The sequence below is a fragment of the Notechis scutatus genome, chromosome 3, assembly GCF_049901735.1.
Source record: "Notechis scutatus isolate UNSWTSFEM ecotype Mainland chromosome 3, rNotScu1.2, whole genome shotgun sequence".
NCBI classification, from domain to species: domain Eukaryota; kingdom Metazoa; phylum Chordata; class Lepidosauria; order Squamata; family Elapidae; genus Notechis; species Notechis scutatus.
Genome location: NC_142011.1, coordinates 190,518,361 through 190,533,700, shown reverse-complemented (window position 1 = coordinate 190,533,700; position 15,340 = coordinate 190,518,361). Strand labels below are relative to the sequence as shown.

The window sequence follows — 15,340 nt, the reverse complement described above, 5'->3', positions numbered from 1 at the left end:
TCTTGATGGTCACTTCTAATACGTTTAAGTGTAAGTGGCTGGTAAATTGATAGTAGAAAGGTGGGTAGATGATCCTACACACACACACACACACACACACATACACACACACACACACAAAAACACACACACACATTTAAGAATACAGTTAAAATACATGAAGAATAAGCACACTACTCCTGGGACAATTTAATTGACAATTAACAATTAACAATTTAATTTAATTTAATTTAATAAAGAGTTTTATATATTTCTGTCCTTAATTCAGTTTTGGAGAATTAGTTAAAACATTGACCACTGGTTCAGCAAGGTAGAATTAATGGACATTTAATGAGACCAAGGAAGATGTTGAGGTACAGTATCTGAATTATTTGTGGGAAAAATAACCTTTTTTGCCAGTTCTGTACTATTTTGATAAAAAGGCTACAGAGAGATTGTAAAGAAATAGCCATCTAGTTGACTTTTCTCAGGTAGCTGTTTAGTTCAAGGTTACTCAGTTGCATTAAAATCTAACACTTCAACCATTTCATTGACTCTCACAATATTTATTCAATAAAGGCATGAGCTGCGTGGGAGAAAAAGTAAAATATGAAATATATTATCCAAAGAGCAAATAAAAAGAATAATATTAATCACATTGGTAGAAGAAGAAAGATGATGTCCCCATTTTTAACTAATGTTGCATCCATTTTTGTGCTTTATTTTAGCGGGTCATTGTGGAATTCCAGATCTTATAGTTAATGGTCAGGTGATTGGTGAAAATTATGGATATAGAGACACTGTTGTATATCAGTGCAGTCCTGGCTTTCGGCTCATTGGTTCTTCTGTACGGATATGCCAGCAAGATCACAACTGGTCTGGTCAGCTTCCATCCTGTGTGCGTAAGTAACACAATGAAGGTTATCATGCTTTATGACACCTGGTTTTTCTAAGATGAGGAAAGGGATAAAGTTAGAAGAAGAGCAAACAGTTAGATTCTTTTGGTCAGATAAGTTGGGACTATAGTGTCTAGGAGACAGATACTCAAGGAGAAAATCTATCCATACAATTACTAAGAGTGTTCACTGGCTTGATGGCACATAATAAATCAAAAGTGCCAAGAATTCATAGCCAGAGGATAGGATTGCACCACATTTGTATGTATCTACAGTATCTTGGAAAAAGCAGTGCTACACTGAAAGCCAAAAAAAATTATCTTAATTTAGAATTGTATAGGATATTATTTTACATATTTTATTTATTAATATTTAATTTTATAATGAAATCCTATTAAAATACCATATTATATATTGCTATAATTTAGTATAGACCGTTGGGTACTTGTATCATTCAATTCAGTACATATTTCTTGAAAAATAAATAAAATGAAAAATAAATGTTGTAGTCACAATGATGTAGTCATTAGAATTTGATGTTCAGGACAAGCAGGTAATAAACATGTGAAAGGTTCAATAATATTGAAGCATTCATATCAATAGGTTATCACAAGAGCTTTTTCTTCAACCTATCATTAAATTCATTAAACATTGTCTTGTGGAGTTTAATACATACAAAGCAAACATTGTGAATGAAAACCCAACTTTTCTTTTCCAGGATATATTCTAACAGGCAGCATTAGCAGATATATTTCTAAATTGACTTAAGGATAGGTTTAATTTAAATGTATTAATAATTCTGAGTACTTCTAGACTGTAAATAAATATATATGGATTAATAACTATTCTGTAGATCAATATGGAGGAAACAAATTTAATTTTTAAAAATAGAATCTCCAACAAAATATTCTGTTATCACCTTCTTCTTTCTTCTGTCAGTCTTAGCTTTTCTACTATCAGTATTCAGTATTCAGAAATGTAAGGTACACTTACAAGTTAGGACATTAATGAATTGGAAGTAGTAAAGATTTGAGTGTGGACACTCACAATACAATTGTTTTTTCATGCAACACTTTCTACTTTCTGTGCAGGATCACCTTTATAGTCTACAAAATATCTCACAAAATAAGAGATTAATATTGGTTATGTAACCTAATTATAACAATATTCTTCTCTTTTTCTTCTTCTGATATTAGCTGTCAGTTGCGGTCATCCAGGGAGCCCAATTTATGGACGAACAAGTGGGAATGGTTTCAATTTCAATGATGTTGTGACATTCTCTTGTAATATTGGCTATGTTATGCAAGGACCAACAAAAGCCCAGTGTCAGGCAAACAGGCAGTGGAGTCAACCACCACCTATATGCAAAGGTGAGATATGTCAAAGGCAGTCTTTTTTTAATGAAAGGGGTGAGCATTTTAATGATAGGGATTATGCTATTAATATTACAGTTAAAGGTAAAGGTTTCCCTCACATACTAGTAATTTCTGGCTCTAGGGGGTGGTGCTCATTGTTACAAAGCTGAAGAGCCAGCGCTGTCCAAAGATATCTCTGTGATTATGTGGCCGGCATGACTAAACACCGAAGGAGCATGGAAAGCTGTTACCTTCCCACTAAAATGGTCCCTATTTCTACTTGCATTATACATGCTTTCGAACTGCTAGGTTGGCAGAAGCTGGGACAAGTAATGGGAACTTACTCCATTACGCAGTTAATATCCAGTTAGACAACATCAAATGGAATGATACTTTGAATATTTTTATTCTTAGATTTCTGTTCAAATTATTTTTGTTTACAGAAATGTCTGCAGCTGACATGGGCATTATGCTAACTATGATCCATCGGAGGTCTGTGGTGCTCTCTGAGCTTGTTTACTTTCTTGCAGAGGTTTCATTACCCAAACATAGTGCACTGATAATGTTACCTAATTTGGATAATGAAATGTCTGCAATAAAACAGCCAAACTCAGAGAGCACCAAGAAACCCTCATTTCAACCCAGAGCTATAATTATTTTCCTCTCCGTTTAATCCACTATTAAAACAATTGTATTTGATTAATATATACAGCTACTCCTCAATTCATGACTGTAATTGATCCCACCATTTCAACGAACTTGTTAAGTGGCTCACCATTTTTGGTATCAGGAATTTTTTGCAGCAGCATGGAAATAAGTGCAGTTTGCCAACAAAAACATTGTACACAGTCACGTAACCATGGAGCACTGCAAATGGCTGTAAATGCAGGTTTATCATACTTAACAAAGTTGTTAAACAATTACTCATAAGTTGAGGACTACTTGTAGTTGGAAAACTATCAGGAAATCCAGGGTCATATGCTATATTAGAAAAAAAAATCACAGCATATTGTTCCTGTATTATCATCAGGAGAACATCAGGGACATTATTTATGAATCTCTCAGATGAAGCCTTTTCACTTTCCTTCACTGCTTCCGACTCTTCTTTGGGAGCGATGTTATTTTTTGTAAGTTTAAATTCCAGGGTACCTTAGTTGTTGCTTTTACAATTTAACCTGGTCAGCCAAAACTTTAACTTCTTATCTTCCTCCTGCACATTCTTTTCCGGTCGAGTTCTCCTTTGTGGTGGCCATTTCTGACCACCGCTGCAACCGCCTTTGGGAAAGGGAGTAATGGCCAGCTGAGGAGGAGAGATGTGGCTCTCCTCAACCCTGCTGGCAGTCTCCCCGCTCTTCACCACCTCTACGGGGTGGCTTAGCCCCGAAACCAGTCGGCTCTGGGCACTCCAGTGGCGAGCCCAGACAGAAACCACGCACGATCGCGGATTTCTGTCTATCACCGAAGCCCTTCAAACCGGAAGTCCCTCCTTCACAGATTTTGTTTGTTTGTTTGTAGCTACACAAATTCTGTAGATGTTCTCTCTGTTTTTTGTTTTTTTCCTAAAGTTCCCTTTTTAAAAAAATACCCTCTGCATCTTCTGATAAATTAACATTAACACATTACTTGGAAAAGATAAATGATTTGGGGGTCACTGAACATTAATTTATAATAGTTTAAACTTGATTTTTTTTAAAGATCACTTAATATGTGTATTGATTAGAGTTTCTTTTTGAAAAGCTGAAACATCCAGAAAATTTTATTTGTTTAAAAAGAGGAAAATTGAAACAAATGAGTTGCTTTAAAATCAACAGCTTATACACATTTTCTTTCAAACCAGTTCTTGAACACCCTGAGAAAGAAATTGATTAGTATAAAAATTAATCAAAACTGCCTGGTGGAAGCTAGTTAACTTCTTAAATAACCTCAAGCTAGTAGGTCCTTATATGAAAAGTTAAGTTAATTTACTCCCTAATAGTGGGGCGGGGGGGAGTGGGGAGGCAGAGCAGCATTCATGCTATGAAAACCACTCAGGATATTTGTAAAATGTAATTTTAAAAAACCAGTATTGAAGTGTGTAGGATTGCTACTTACCTTTTATTTAGCATTATAGCAATCCTTACAGTTTTGTTGTTATATAATATATAATATATTGTGTTATTTTCTTTTATTTTTTCTTAGATGTAAACTTTATATGTTGCTCATAATTTTAGTTCTTTATTTTATTATTTATATTCTGGTTTATGTACATTTGTGGTATATTGTAAAGTTTTCTTTGAGTAGTTAGCTTTTTTCTTTCCGTTTTCTAACCTTGCCTGTAACTCTGGAATTTTCTGAGAGTCTTTATTCCTCATCCAAGTTCTAATCACACATGATCACACTTAACTTTTTCAAATCAGTCAAGTTGGGATAAGTGCTGGTATATTTCTCCCACTAAAGGACATTTCTTTTCTAGATGCTTTAATCATCAGAGCAGCAAACTCCAATACTATTTAGTTATTTATTTCCTATGGTGCTGTGATGAAAATTAGTTAAAAATGAAAAACTGCCCTTACTTAAACGATTTCTCTATATAGAATGATGATGATGGGGAAAAGAAACATGTTTAATGCATGCTTTATAGCTGATGTGATGGATATGGCTGCCACGGAGAACGCGTAAGTCTGTGAGGTTCAGAGTTTGAAATTACTTAGCTGCACCGCTGGTTAGCTTGATAGAAATTATTGAATGCGTCTGGGCTGAGTTATCAAGATATACTATTGTGCAGACAAAAAACACTAGGTATGCTCAATAAGTGGCCTAATTATTTTTGACAAGATACATAATGACTATAAAATGTAATTTTCATTCAGGGCAATATTTTGCAGGTGCTGCAATCTTTCATATTAGCATTAGGAAGTTTGCCCAAAGTGTTGCTTATTAAATATTATATAGGAAGGTGATGCAATTCTATGGTTACCTATAAGCAAGATAGGTATGTTTACTTACAAGAAAGCAGTGCATTTTCATTAATAGTCTTTCTTTCTCTGGATGTGAATTGGAAATAAAGATGACTCGTTTTTTAAAAAGCATGTGGATATCAAAAAGTACTGCTGTGCTTCAGTATTAATTCTGTAAGGTTACAGAGACAGAGAGAGTGGCATTAAGTTTTATTCACATAATATCACCACTCATTATAGGATACATACATCATAGAGTGTATGCATACAGAATACAATGCAAATATTTTTCAAGTTTTTCTAGTAAACAAAAAAAAATATGCATTAAAACACAATATTTATAAGCCAGCATTAATTAATATTAACTTTACATGCCTTTGATATGTGAATGGGAAATATACAGGTCATGTCAATTTCTGTTATTGCTCTTGTTTAGTGGTCAACTGTTCGGATCCAGGAATCCCTGGAAATTCTATAAGAGAAAGTAAAATAGAACATGGAAATTTCACCTATGGAACGGTTGTTTTTTATGACTGCAGTCCTGGGTATTTTTTATTTGGCTCTTCAATTTTAGTCTGTCAGCCAAATGGACACTGGGATAAACATCTGCCAGAATGTATTAGTAAGTATTTTAAAATATTGGTACTTATAACTAAAATTTGCAGTAAGAGCAATCCTAAACACTTGTATTCTAAGGTAAGTCAATGTCTGAAGTAATGTTTATTTTTTATTTTTGTATTTATCTTTAGTTATCAATTGCTTACAAGACAATAGGTATAAGTAAAAACATAGTTATGAATACATCGATACATATAAGAAAAATAAAAATATATAAAAGAAACAATAGGACAGGGACGATAGGCACGTTGGTGCACTTATGCACGCCCCCTACAGACCTCTTAGGAAAGGGGTGAGGTCAATAGTAGACAGTCTAAGGTTAAAGTTTTTGGGGTTTGGGGAAAAAACCACAGAGTCAGGTAGAGTATTCCAGACATTGACCACTTTGTTGCTGAAGTCGTATTTCCTGCAATCAAGTTTGGTGCAGTTAACCTTGAGTTTGTATCTATTGTGTGCTCTTGTGTTGTTATGGTTAAAGCTGAAGTATTCATTGACAGGTAGGACATTGCAATGTATGATTTTATATACCATGCTTAAATCAGACCGAAGGAGGCATAGTTCTAGGTTTTCTAGGTCTAGAATTTCAAGTCTGGTGGCATAAGGTATTCTGCAATGAGTAGAGGAGTGGAGAATTCTTCTTGTGAAATATTTCTGGACTTTCTCAACTGGGCTAATATCAGATATGTAATGTGGGTTCCAGACTGATGAGCTGTATTTGAGTATTGGTCTAGCAAATGTTTTGTATGCTCTAGCTATAATATTAGTGTAATATTATAATAATAGTGTAATATTACCAGAGAAAAAGCTATGTAAGATTAGGTTAACAACTCTTAATGCCTTTTTGGCTATGTAGTTACAGTGGGCTCTCTAGCACTTAGATCATTTGAGATGAGTACTCCAAGGTCCTTGACAAAGTTTGGATCATCAACAAAGTCTTGATTATTCAGCCTGTATTTTATTTTCTGATTTTTTCTGCCAATATGTAAGACAGAGCATTTATTTGTTGAGATTTGAAGTTGCCATTTGATTGACCATTCTGATACATAGTCAAGGTCTTTTTGGAGGGTAGTAGTATTGTCTGTGGTGTTGAATAGCTTTACATCATCAGCGAAGAGAACACAGTTGCTCTTAATATGATCAAAAGAGGTCATTTATGTAGAGTATGAAGAGAGTTAGTCCTAGAACACTGCCTTGGGGGACACCACTGTTGACAGGTACAGAATTTGATAGGACGCTCCCAATTTTGACCAAGATTGAAGTCACCAAGAAAGATAAAAGTGTGTGGGCAGGATGGTGTCCATGTTAATAGTGTATTTAGCTTGTTTGCATGTTCGATGTCACAATCAGAGGCTCTGTAACATAGTAAGAACTGAAATGTGATATTTAAGGACAGTTCACAGACGATGGTCTCAGGAATAGCAAGCTCCTGGGTAAATTGGATGTTTTTTAGATGTAGGGACTTTTTATAGAAGATAGCAACACCATCTCCTCTATGGATTTCACGATCTGATTGGTAAACATGATAATCTCTTACTGTGGTAATGGAGTCAGGGAAAGATGCATTAAGCCATGTTTCACAGACAAATATAATGTCGAATTTTGCCGTATTTATTAAGAGGAGAAATTCAGGTATTTTATTTACAAGGCTTCTTGCATTGAGTAGCTTGCATTTAAGGCCAGTTGTGGTTGGAATAGAGGTAGTTAGGGGTGTGCATGCCTAGTTTTGAGTGATGTTGGATTGGATAGGAGCCTTGAGACTATTGAGACAACCAATTAAATATGAGCCAACAGTGAGCGGCGGCAATCAAAAAAAGCCAATGCAATCCTAAATTGCATTAATAGATAAATACAATCAAGATCAAGTGAGGTTCTAATACCCCTCTATAAAGCCTTAGTAAGACCACACCTAGAGTACTGCATCCAGCTTTGGTCACCACACTGTAAAAAAAGATGTTGAGACTCTGGAAAGAGTGCAGAGAAGAGCAACAAAGATGATTAGGGGACTAGAGGCTAAAACCTATGAAGAATGGTTACAGGAATTGGGCATGGCTAGTCTAGTGAAGAGGGGAAGCAGTGTTCCAATATTTGAGGGGCTGCCACAGAGAGGAAGGGGTCAAGCTATTTTCCAAGGCACCAGCAGGCCAGACAAGGAATAATGGATGAAAACTGATCAAGGGGAGATACAACCTAGAAATAAGGATAAATTTTCTGACAGTGAGAACAATCAACCAATGAAACAGCTTGCCTTCAGAAGTTGTGGGAGCTTCATCACTGGAGGCTTTCAAGAAGAGACTGGACTGCCATCTGTCAGAAATAGTGTACGGCCTCCTGCTTGGATAGGGGGTTGTATTATATTACCTACAAAGTCCCTTCCAGCTCTGTTAATCTGTTATCTGTTTATTTGTTTTTCAATTTTGGTTCACCACAGTTAATTGCCTTTCATTAGGCAACATTCAATAATTTTCAATAAAATATTTTCAATCAAAAATTAAATAATTAAATCAATAAAGCTACATTACAGTGTCAAAAATAGATATTCATGATGTGTTCCTCAGTTAGTGCAAGGCAGATCCTTGCTATTATCTTTGAGCTCTATCACTTTATACCAATAATATAGTCCATCTGATTTCTCTCTGGTTAATCTTCTATGGTCCGTGAATATAAGTATTTATAATATATAAATACCAATTATATATAAGTATTCAGTTTGAAAACTGTGTTCCTGATAAAAAAAATAATGGGATTGGTAGAAATTAAGATGTTGATATTCTGCTTCATTTTGGTACCTAGTCCATGCAATCTAACTACTTTTTTTCCTCCTTATTCTTTCCAGCTTTGGCTAGTCTCCAGCCACAAGTAGCGTATGTGGCTTGCATGTTTCATCAAATTCAAATTGAACTTGATCATAACATTGATCAGAATTGTCTTCTTCTGCATCAGTAGCGGGTACATAAACTTGGACAATTGTTCTATTAAAAATATGTCCACAAGGTCCAATTCATATTGCCCATTGCATTGTACCCAGGCAGCTTTTTGCTATGCTCTTACTGAGTATGAAAGCAGAGGCATTCCTTGCTCCCAAAGGTGCCTTTCCAAAAGGCAATGGGAGTTTGTTTTTCCTTAAAAATATTTTGCTTCTAACTCAAGAAACTTCTTTAGTTGAGAAACGAAACATCTTCAAAGAAAAACAAAGTACACTTGCCTTTTGAAAAAGCACTTTTGGGACACCCTTGACTTGGATGATTGAGAATCTCCATAGACAGTAGAATTTCTTTTTTGTTTGTTTTTTAGGCCCTAAGTGGTAAATAGTATGATTTGCTGACTGAAATTATCTCAGTTTCTCTGATGCCTAAGATGTCAATGTGTAGTCATCTTTTCATATGGTGAATTTTGCCATGTTCATTTATTTATTATTATTTTATCATTTTTATATCATTTATTATTTTCAGCATTTATTATTTAGCTATAAAGCAATCATCCATCTATCAGAATGTCTTGACTTTCCCAAGGTAACCCTGTCTTTACTACTTCAGATTTGCTTTTTCTACCTGGCAATATCAATAATTAAACATCCCAAAGGCTTTAATCTATCTGAATCGTAAACACTATTAGTGTTCCAAAAGATCCTCAGTTCTTCTTCAGTAGCTTGATGAAGACCATCTGACCTGAGGGACCCATCATCTGGCAGTATATCATCAATCACTTTACAGTGCCTCTTCATGTTGCTTTCCTTTCCTATAAAAGGAAGGAGTGCTTTACCATTGTCTTTCTTCTATGGAGTATGAAATGAACCCCACCCCCCCCACCCCCCCCGTGTCACTAAAATTAGTATATTTTTCTGACATCTTCCTACCTAGCAGTTGCCTGCTTGCTTTAGTGGAGCAGCTAAAATGGCCTTCACATCTTGGATGACTTTGCTGAAGGTCACCAGTAATCTTTGTTCATCCTTCTCTGCTTTGCTATCATGTGGCAACTGAGCAGATTTGAGGGTTGACTGACTTTCTTTCGCTCTGCAAAATGAAAAGGATGATGACCTTGTGAGGGATGTGGAAAATGAATTATTATTCCAAAGTAATTGACCTTAGCTGGAAAACCAACTCTTGTCCAGATTAGCACTTTACAAGAAGAATTGATCTGGCTGATCAGCCAGCTGTTTTCATGATGGTAGATTTGATTTCTAAAGACCATAATACTATTGATCTTGATTGTTGCATAGATATTTGTCATTTCTAGGTTTATTCAAAAACAATTGTTGTAACAGTTCTTTTTAAAGCTGAATTTAGAGGTTGGTATTTCTCACAAAGCACATACCTTGACTCCTAGGACTTATTAAAACTGACCTTACAATTTCTTAACTGCTCTATTTTCAGAGTTAGAATAGAAGATACCTTTTAATGTCCAAGCCTAAGACCAAAATCTAATGTTTTGTGCATGATCACAACATAATCTCAAAAAGGGATACCATATAACAAGAAACTATTGCAATACTCTCTGTAAATTCAGATAAGACTGCATGTTTCTTTGTTTATTTTTAAAAGGTTTGAAATATAACAAACAAACACACACACACACACACATACACACTGTGTGAGAGAGAAAGAATAGCTATAGGTTAGTGAATACATTGGTAATAATGAAGAGCAATTTGTTCTATGAATTATATGAAAAACATGTCTATAAGATCATCTTCACCATAATATTGTATTGGTAAAATATATTGATAGTGTGCTGGCATAGTGGAGAATTTAGTTGGCTGATTATAACATAATTTTTATCTCCAATATTTATGTATCGTAGTGATTGACTGTGGTCATCCTGGCATTCCCCCAAATGCGATCCTTTCTGGAGAGAAATACACATTTGGATCTACTGTTCATTATTCTTGTTCAGGAAGGAGATCATTAATAGGCCAGGCATCCAGGACATGCCAATTAAACGGACACTGGAGTGGAACAATGCCTCATTGCTCAGGTACCACTTTTAAAGTATGTGAATGTGCTTTTGAAACCATCCAATACAGCTTTCTTTTTGGGTGCCCTTGTTTCTTTTTCAGGATTTCTAAAACCAGACCGCCTTTAAATCACAAACAATTGTAATCAAAGATAAGTTTCATATTAGGTGCCCTCATTCACATATAAATTCGCAAAACTAAAAGGGAAGTGATAGATTTCAAACAACATTTAATCTAAAAGAAAATTAGTAAATAAAACAGGAAGATTGAAAAGTAGGTAAGGAATTTATATATTCTTTCTCTTTGCATATTACTGGGAAGTATGTTACATTTCATATGGGTAATTTGTGCATCACCATTTTCTTCTCCTTGATTTGTTTTTGTTTAATTTGGAAAATAATTGCTGCATACCAACAGTCTTCATCCATATAATATCTGTTTCTGCTGAACTCATATCAGAATAGTTTCTGGAGAAGATTTTTCAAAACTATCTCTAATTCATGGCATATTAGAGAACTAAAATTCCACAAGGGTATCAATACAGCTTTCAAATAAATAGAAATATATAGTTTGATTAATAGTATAAATAGCAAGCAGAGCTGTGCTTTGTTATATTGTTTAAAATTAGAATCACATCAGAACCATAACACATAACTTGAAGGAAGCTGAATGTCTTAATCTTTTTCTTAAACAAATGTGTTGTGATAGTTTTAATTGTATAAATTATTATTGTAAACTGATAGAGATCTCTGGAAAGTTCAGCTGTATACACAAGTTATAGTATTATCTATTAGCTACATCTTTAAAGTTACTGTTTTGGTGTTTAGCTTCCTCAAAATTTGGATGTTCTGGTAAAAGCTTACTGGAATTGAAATTCATACAGCACCTATGTAGAGATTTGTGAGTGTGCCTGTGTCTGTGTGCTGTTTACCTTGTATTTGGTAGATTTATCAGAAAGTTGCAGAGGTGGATATATGAGTTTTAAACAAACGCACCTGTTAATGTTAAACAGATAACTGAATAATATCTAAGTTGTACTGTAGCTTAACAAAAAGTAGTATTAAATGGCATATTCACACAAGTCAAGGACTTGTGTACACCGATATAAATAAGAAAGCATAAACAGTTTCTGTGGATTAACTCTCACATGGAAGTTATGATTTGTGATCCTAGAAGGTACATCTTCCATAGTAAAATAGCAGGTTTAATAATTGTCTTGTGGCAAAACTAACATGTATTCAATAATTCCTAACATGCTTTGTTATTATATCCTATTCTTTAATCACACAACAATAAGAGAGAAGAAGAGCATATGATGGACCCTATTTCTACATAATCAAATAATATTAGAAGGATTGCCTATATATTATTATTTGCTAAAGGACATATAAATGTATAGATGAAATATTTTCTCATATTCCAAATGTAACTGGAAATGTAGGAACCAATTTCACTTTATTTTACAATGCTTGTAATAACTTACAAGCTTGAAGCTCCAGAGAAACTTCTACAACTTTATAATAAATTCATAATATGACACATTTTTCTTGTAATGTATATCACATTTTACTCTTGGTAAACTGCATTTTTATTACAATAACTTGGACACTGATTTTTGCCGCAGTGTAATTTACGCTGAATATAATTTGATTTTAAACTAGACAAGCTACTGACTTTAGTTATAACTCATATTCTACATTGAGCTCGATAGATTCTTTAAAAAACAATACCATAGAAATAAAGCACTGGTTTTATTTTATTCTGGTTTTTTTTAAAAAAATAATAATAATTCAAGAACATTAAATAAGGGACTTGAAATTTCTATGGTCTCAGCTGAGTGCTATATGTTCCAAATTAAGAAAGTCAGTGTACAATTGTTAAGTCTGGAATGGATACCTCCCCCCCCCTTTTTTTTTTTATAGCCTACTTTTATTTTTGCACCGATTATAAATTGATTCCTCTTGTTTCAGGTTCCTATAGCAGGACCAATACAATGTAACTCTAAGTATTCTATCCCAAATGATCTTTTTTCTTCCAGGTGACACAGCAGGAACTTGTGGGGATCCAGGAATCCCAGGCCATGGTTCTAGAGAACAAACTAATTTTAGAACTAAAAGTATTGTACAGTTCTCTTGTGAGCTTGGTTACATCCTTCATGGATCAGAGGAAAGAACTTGTTTGGCAAATGGAAGTTGGACAGGAAGGCAACCAGAATGTAAAGGTAAATTATTTTCATAACTGTATTGGTTTTAAAAGCACTGCATGAGTTTTTATTAAACAAAAAGTTATAATAAAGTCCAGTGGTGGGATTCCAAAATTTTTACTACTGGTTCTGTGGGCATGCCTTGGTGGGCGTGGCAAAGGAAGGATATGGTAAAATCTCCATTCCCACCATACTTCTGGGGAAAGGTTACTGCAAAATCCCATTCCCTCCCCACCCCACTAACCTGCTTTCCAGCTCCATTTTCCTATGTAAAAGATTTTCCTATGTAAAAGATTTTCCTATGTAAAAGAAGCCCCAGTCAATCAGCTGGGACTCGGTAGGCAGATAATAGATGGGGGCCAGTCAGAAGGTGGTATTTGCCAGTTCTTTGAACTACTCATAATTTCAGCTACCGGTTCTCCAGAACTGGTCAGAACCTGCAGAATACCACTTCTGATAAAGTCATCATATATCTGAAATCTATTAGCTGCTTATATTAAACCTAATGACCTTAACACAGTCATGTATAGTTTTGTGTGTGTGTGTGTGTGTGTGTGTGTGTGTGTATATATATATATATATATATATATATATATATATATATATATATATATATATATATATATATATATATATATATATATATATTTGTGTGTGTGTGTGTGTGTGTGTGTGTGTGTGTGTGTGTGTTGTCTGTCTGTGTCTGTGTCTGTGTCTCTGTGTGTGTGTGTTTTCTTAAGTTTTTGGTATTTACATGTATGGTATTCAGCTTTGTTCGGGTATTTTCCCACGTCATTATAGTTGTGCTTTTAAAGTTGTAGCAACGTTTGGGGCAGAATCTCATCTGCCATTATCAGGCTTCTGTATTGAGTTCGTCTGTGAGTCAGACTTTTATAGTTGTTTCAGTTTTAAATTTGGGGCTAGCCTACTGCTGTGCCAGAATGGTTTTTTCTTCATCCTGATTGGTTGGGAGTCTTGGTCTGTGTTTATTGGTCTTGGATTTTGTTGTGTTCTGCTTGATTGGTGTTTCTAATATCTTCTGTCTGTTTTGTGGCTTTTTTTTTGTCTTGATTGGCTGGCAACATTGTGTTCCTGTATTGGAGGCTTTTAGTGCAGCTTGGCTCCGAGTAAATGGACGGCTATCATTCATTAGGAAGCTAGGTTTCATCTGGGTGCCTGGTTGGGGTGTGTTTGAGCTGGAGGTATCAGGGGGGATCTGTTTGTGCCCAGGTGTTTGCCTGGCTTGTGATGTGGAGATTTTTTTGTTTGTGAGTGCAAGCAGAACACAGCAAATTCCAAGACCAATAAACACAGACCAAGACTCCCAACCAATCAGGATGAATTAAAAACCATTCTGGCACAGCAGTAGGCTAGCCCCAAATTTAAAACTGAAACAACTGTAAAAGTCTGACTCACAGACGAACACAATACAGAAACCTGATGATGGCAAATGAGATTCTGCCAAAATGTTGCTACAACTTTAAAAGTACAACTATAATGATGTGGGAAAATACCCGAACAAAGCTGACAAAGCTGAATACCATACACACACACACACACACACACACACATTCTGAGGGAACCAAATCCTAGGAAACTTCCAAATGTTTCAGTCCATAATGAGACAACTAATTACAGCCTCAAGACAATTCAATGAGGCATAACTCAAGAGAGGGACAAGTGAGTTGCAGCAGACCTTGTACTGATTTTAAGTGTGAGCCTTCTCAGATTAGAAGTCCTTGAGGCTGAAGTGACCTACAATTTTATTTGTCCCTCTCTTGAATTATTCTGTGTTGAATTGTCCCATAGCGAGTTGGCTGTGATGAGTTGTTCTACAGCTATTTCAGTCATATCTATTCACTGACTTATCTGTTCTATTTCCTACTCATGGGTATTTGCAGAAAGAAAACGAAACCAGATGATGAAAGTTACCCTTCAGTATTTGCTTGCAATATCATGATTCATGTTCAGAATGACAGGGTTTATATAGTGATATCATTCTGCACATTTTGTCATTTTGGTTTAATGAAGTTAAGTGTGGACCCTGCTTATTTAATGCAGCCTAGGCAAGCCAAAAGATTGGACACCCATGACTTAGAGCACTGCAAGCAGTTGTACTCATGCATTTTCCATGGGACATATCTGTAGTGGAATTTATCCTGAAGTAAATTAAAAATCCAACCTTACTTTTTGAATATGATCACAACTCTATGAAATCCTTGTGCTCTCTGAGCTTAGTTGTTGGTCTTCTAAACATAGTATACAGAGTGTATGTCCTAGGAAAAACTAAGGAACAGGAGAAGTGGCTTTCTAATAAAGCAGATTGTTTGTTTTCCTAATATAGAATTGCCTGTCATGACAAGCAGGGAGATATACTTCTCATAGAGATGGTAGAAACTGAA

General features: G+C 35.1%; 1 protein-coding gene across 1 annotated transcript in view; it reads left to right on the top strand.

Annotated features, from left to right (window-relative positions):
- The window catches only part of CSMD3 (CUB and Sushi multiple domains 3), a 618,612-nt gene that overhangs the window by 539,418 nt on the left and 63,854 nt on the right, over nucleotides 1–15,340 (top strand). The window contains exons 53-57 of the mRNA XM_087962106.1: nucleotides 708–881; nucleotides 2,072–2,245; nucleotides 5,603–5,788; nucleotides 10,582–10,755; nucleotides 12,774–12,956. Of these exons, the coding sequence (XP_087818232.1) occupies nucleotides 708–881; nucleotides 2,072–2,245; nucleotides 5,603–5,788; nucleotides 10,582–10,755; nucleotides 12,774–12,956 (891 nt within the window). The remainder of the gene's footprint in view (nucleotides 1–707; nucleotides 882–2,071; nucleotides 2,246–5,602; nucleotides 5,789–10,581; nucleotides 10,756–12,773; nucleotides 12,957–15,340) is intronic.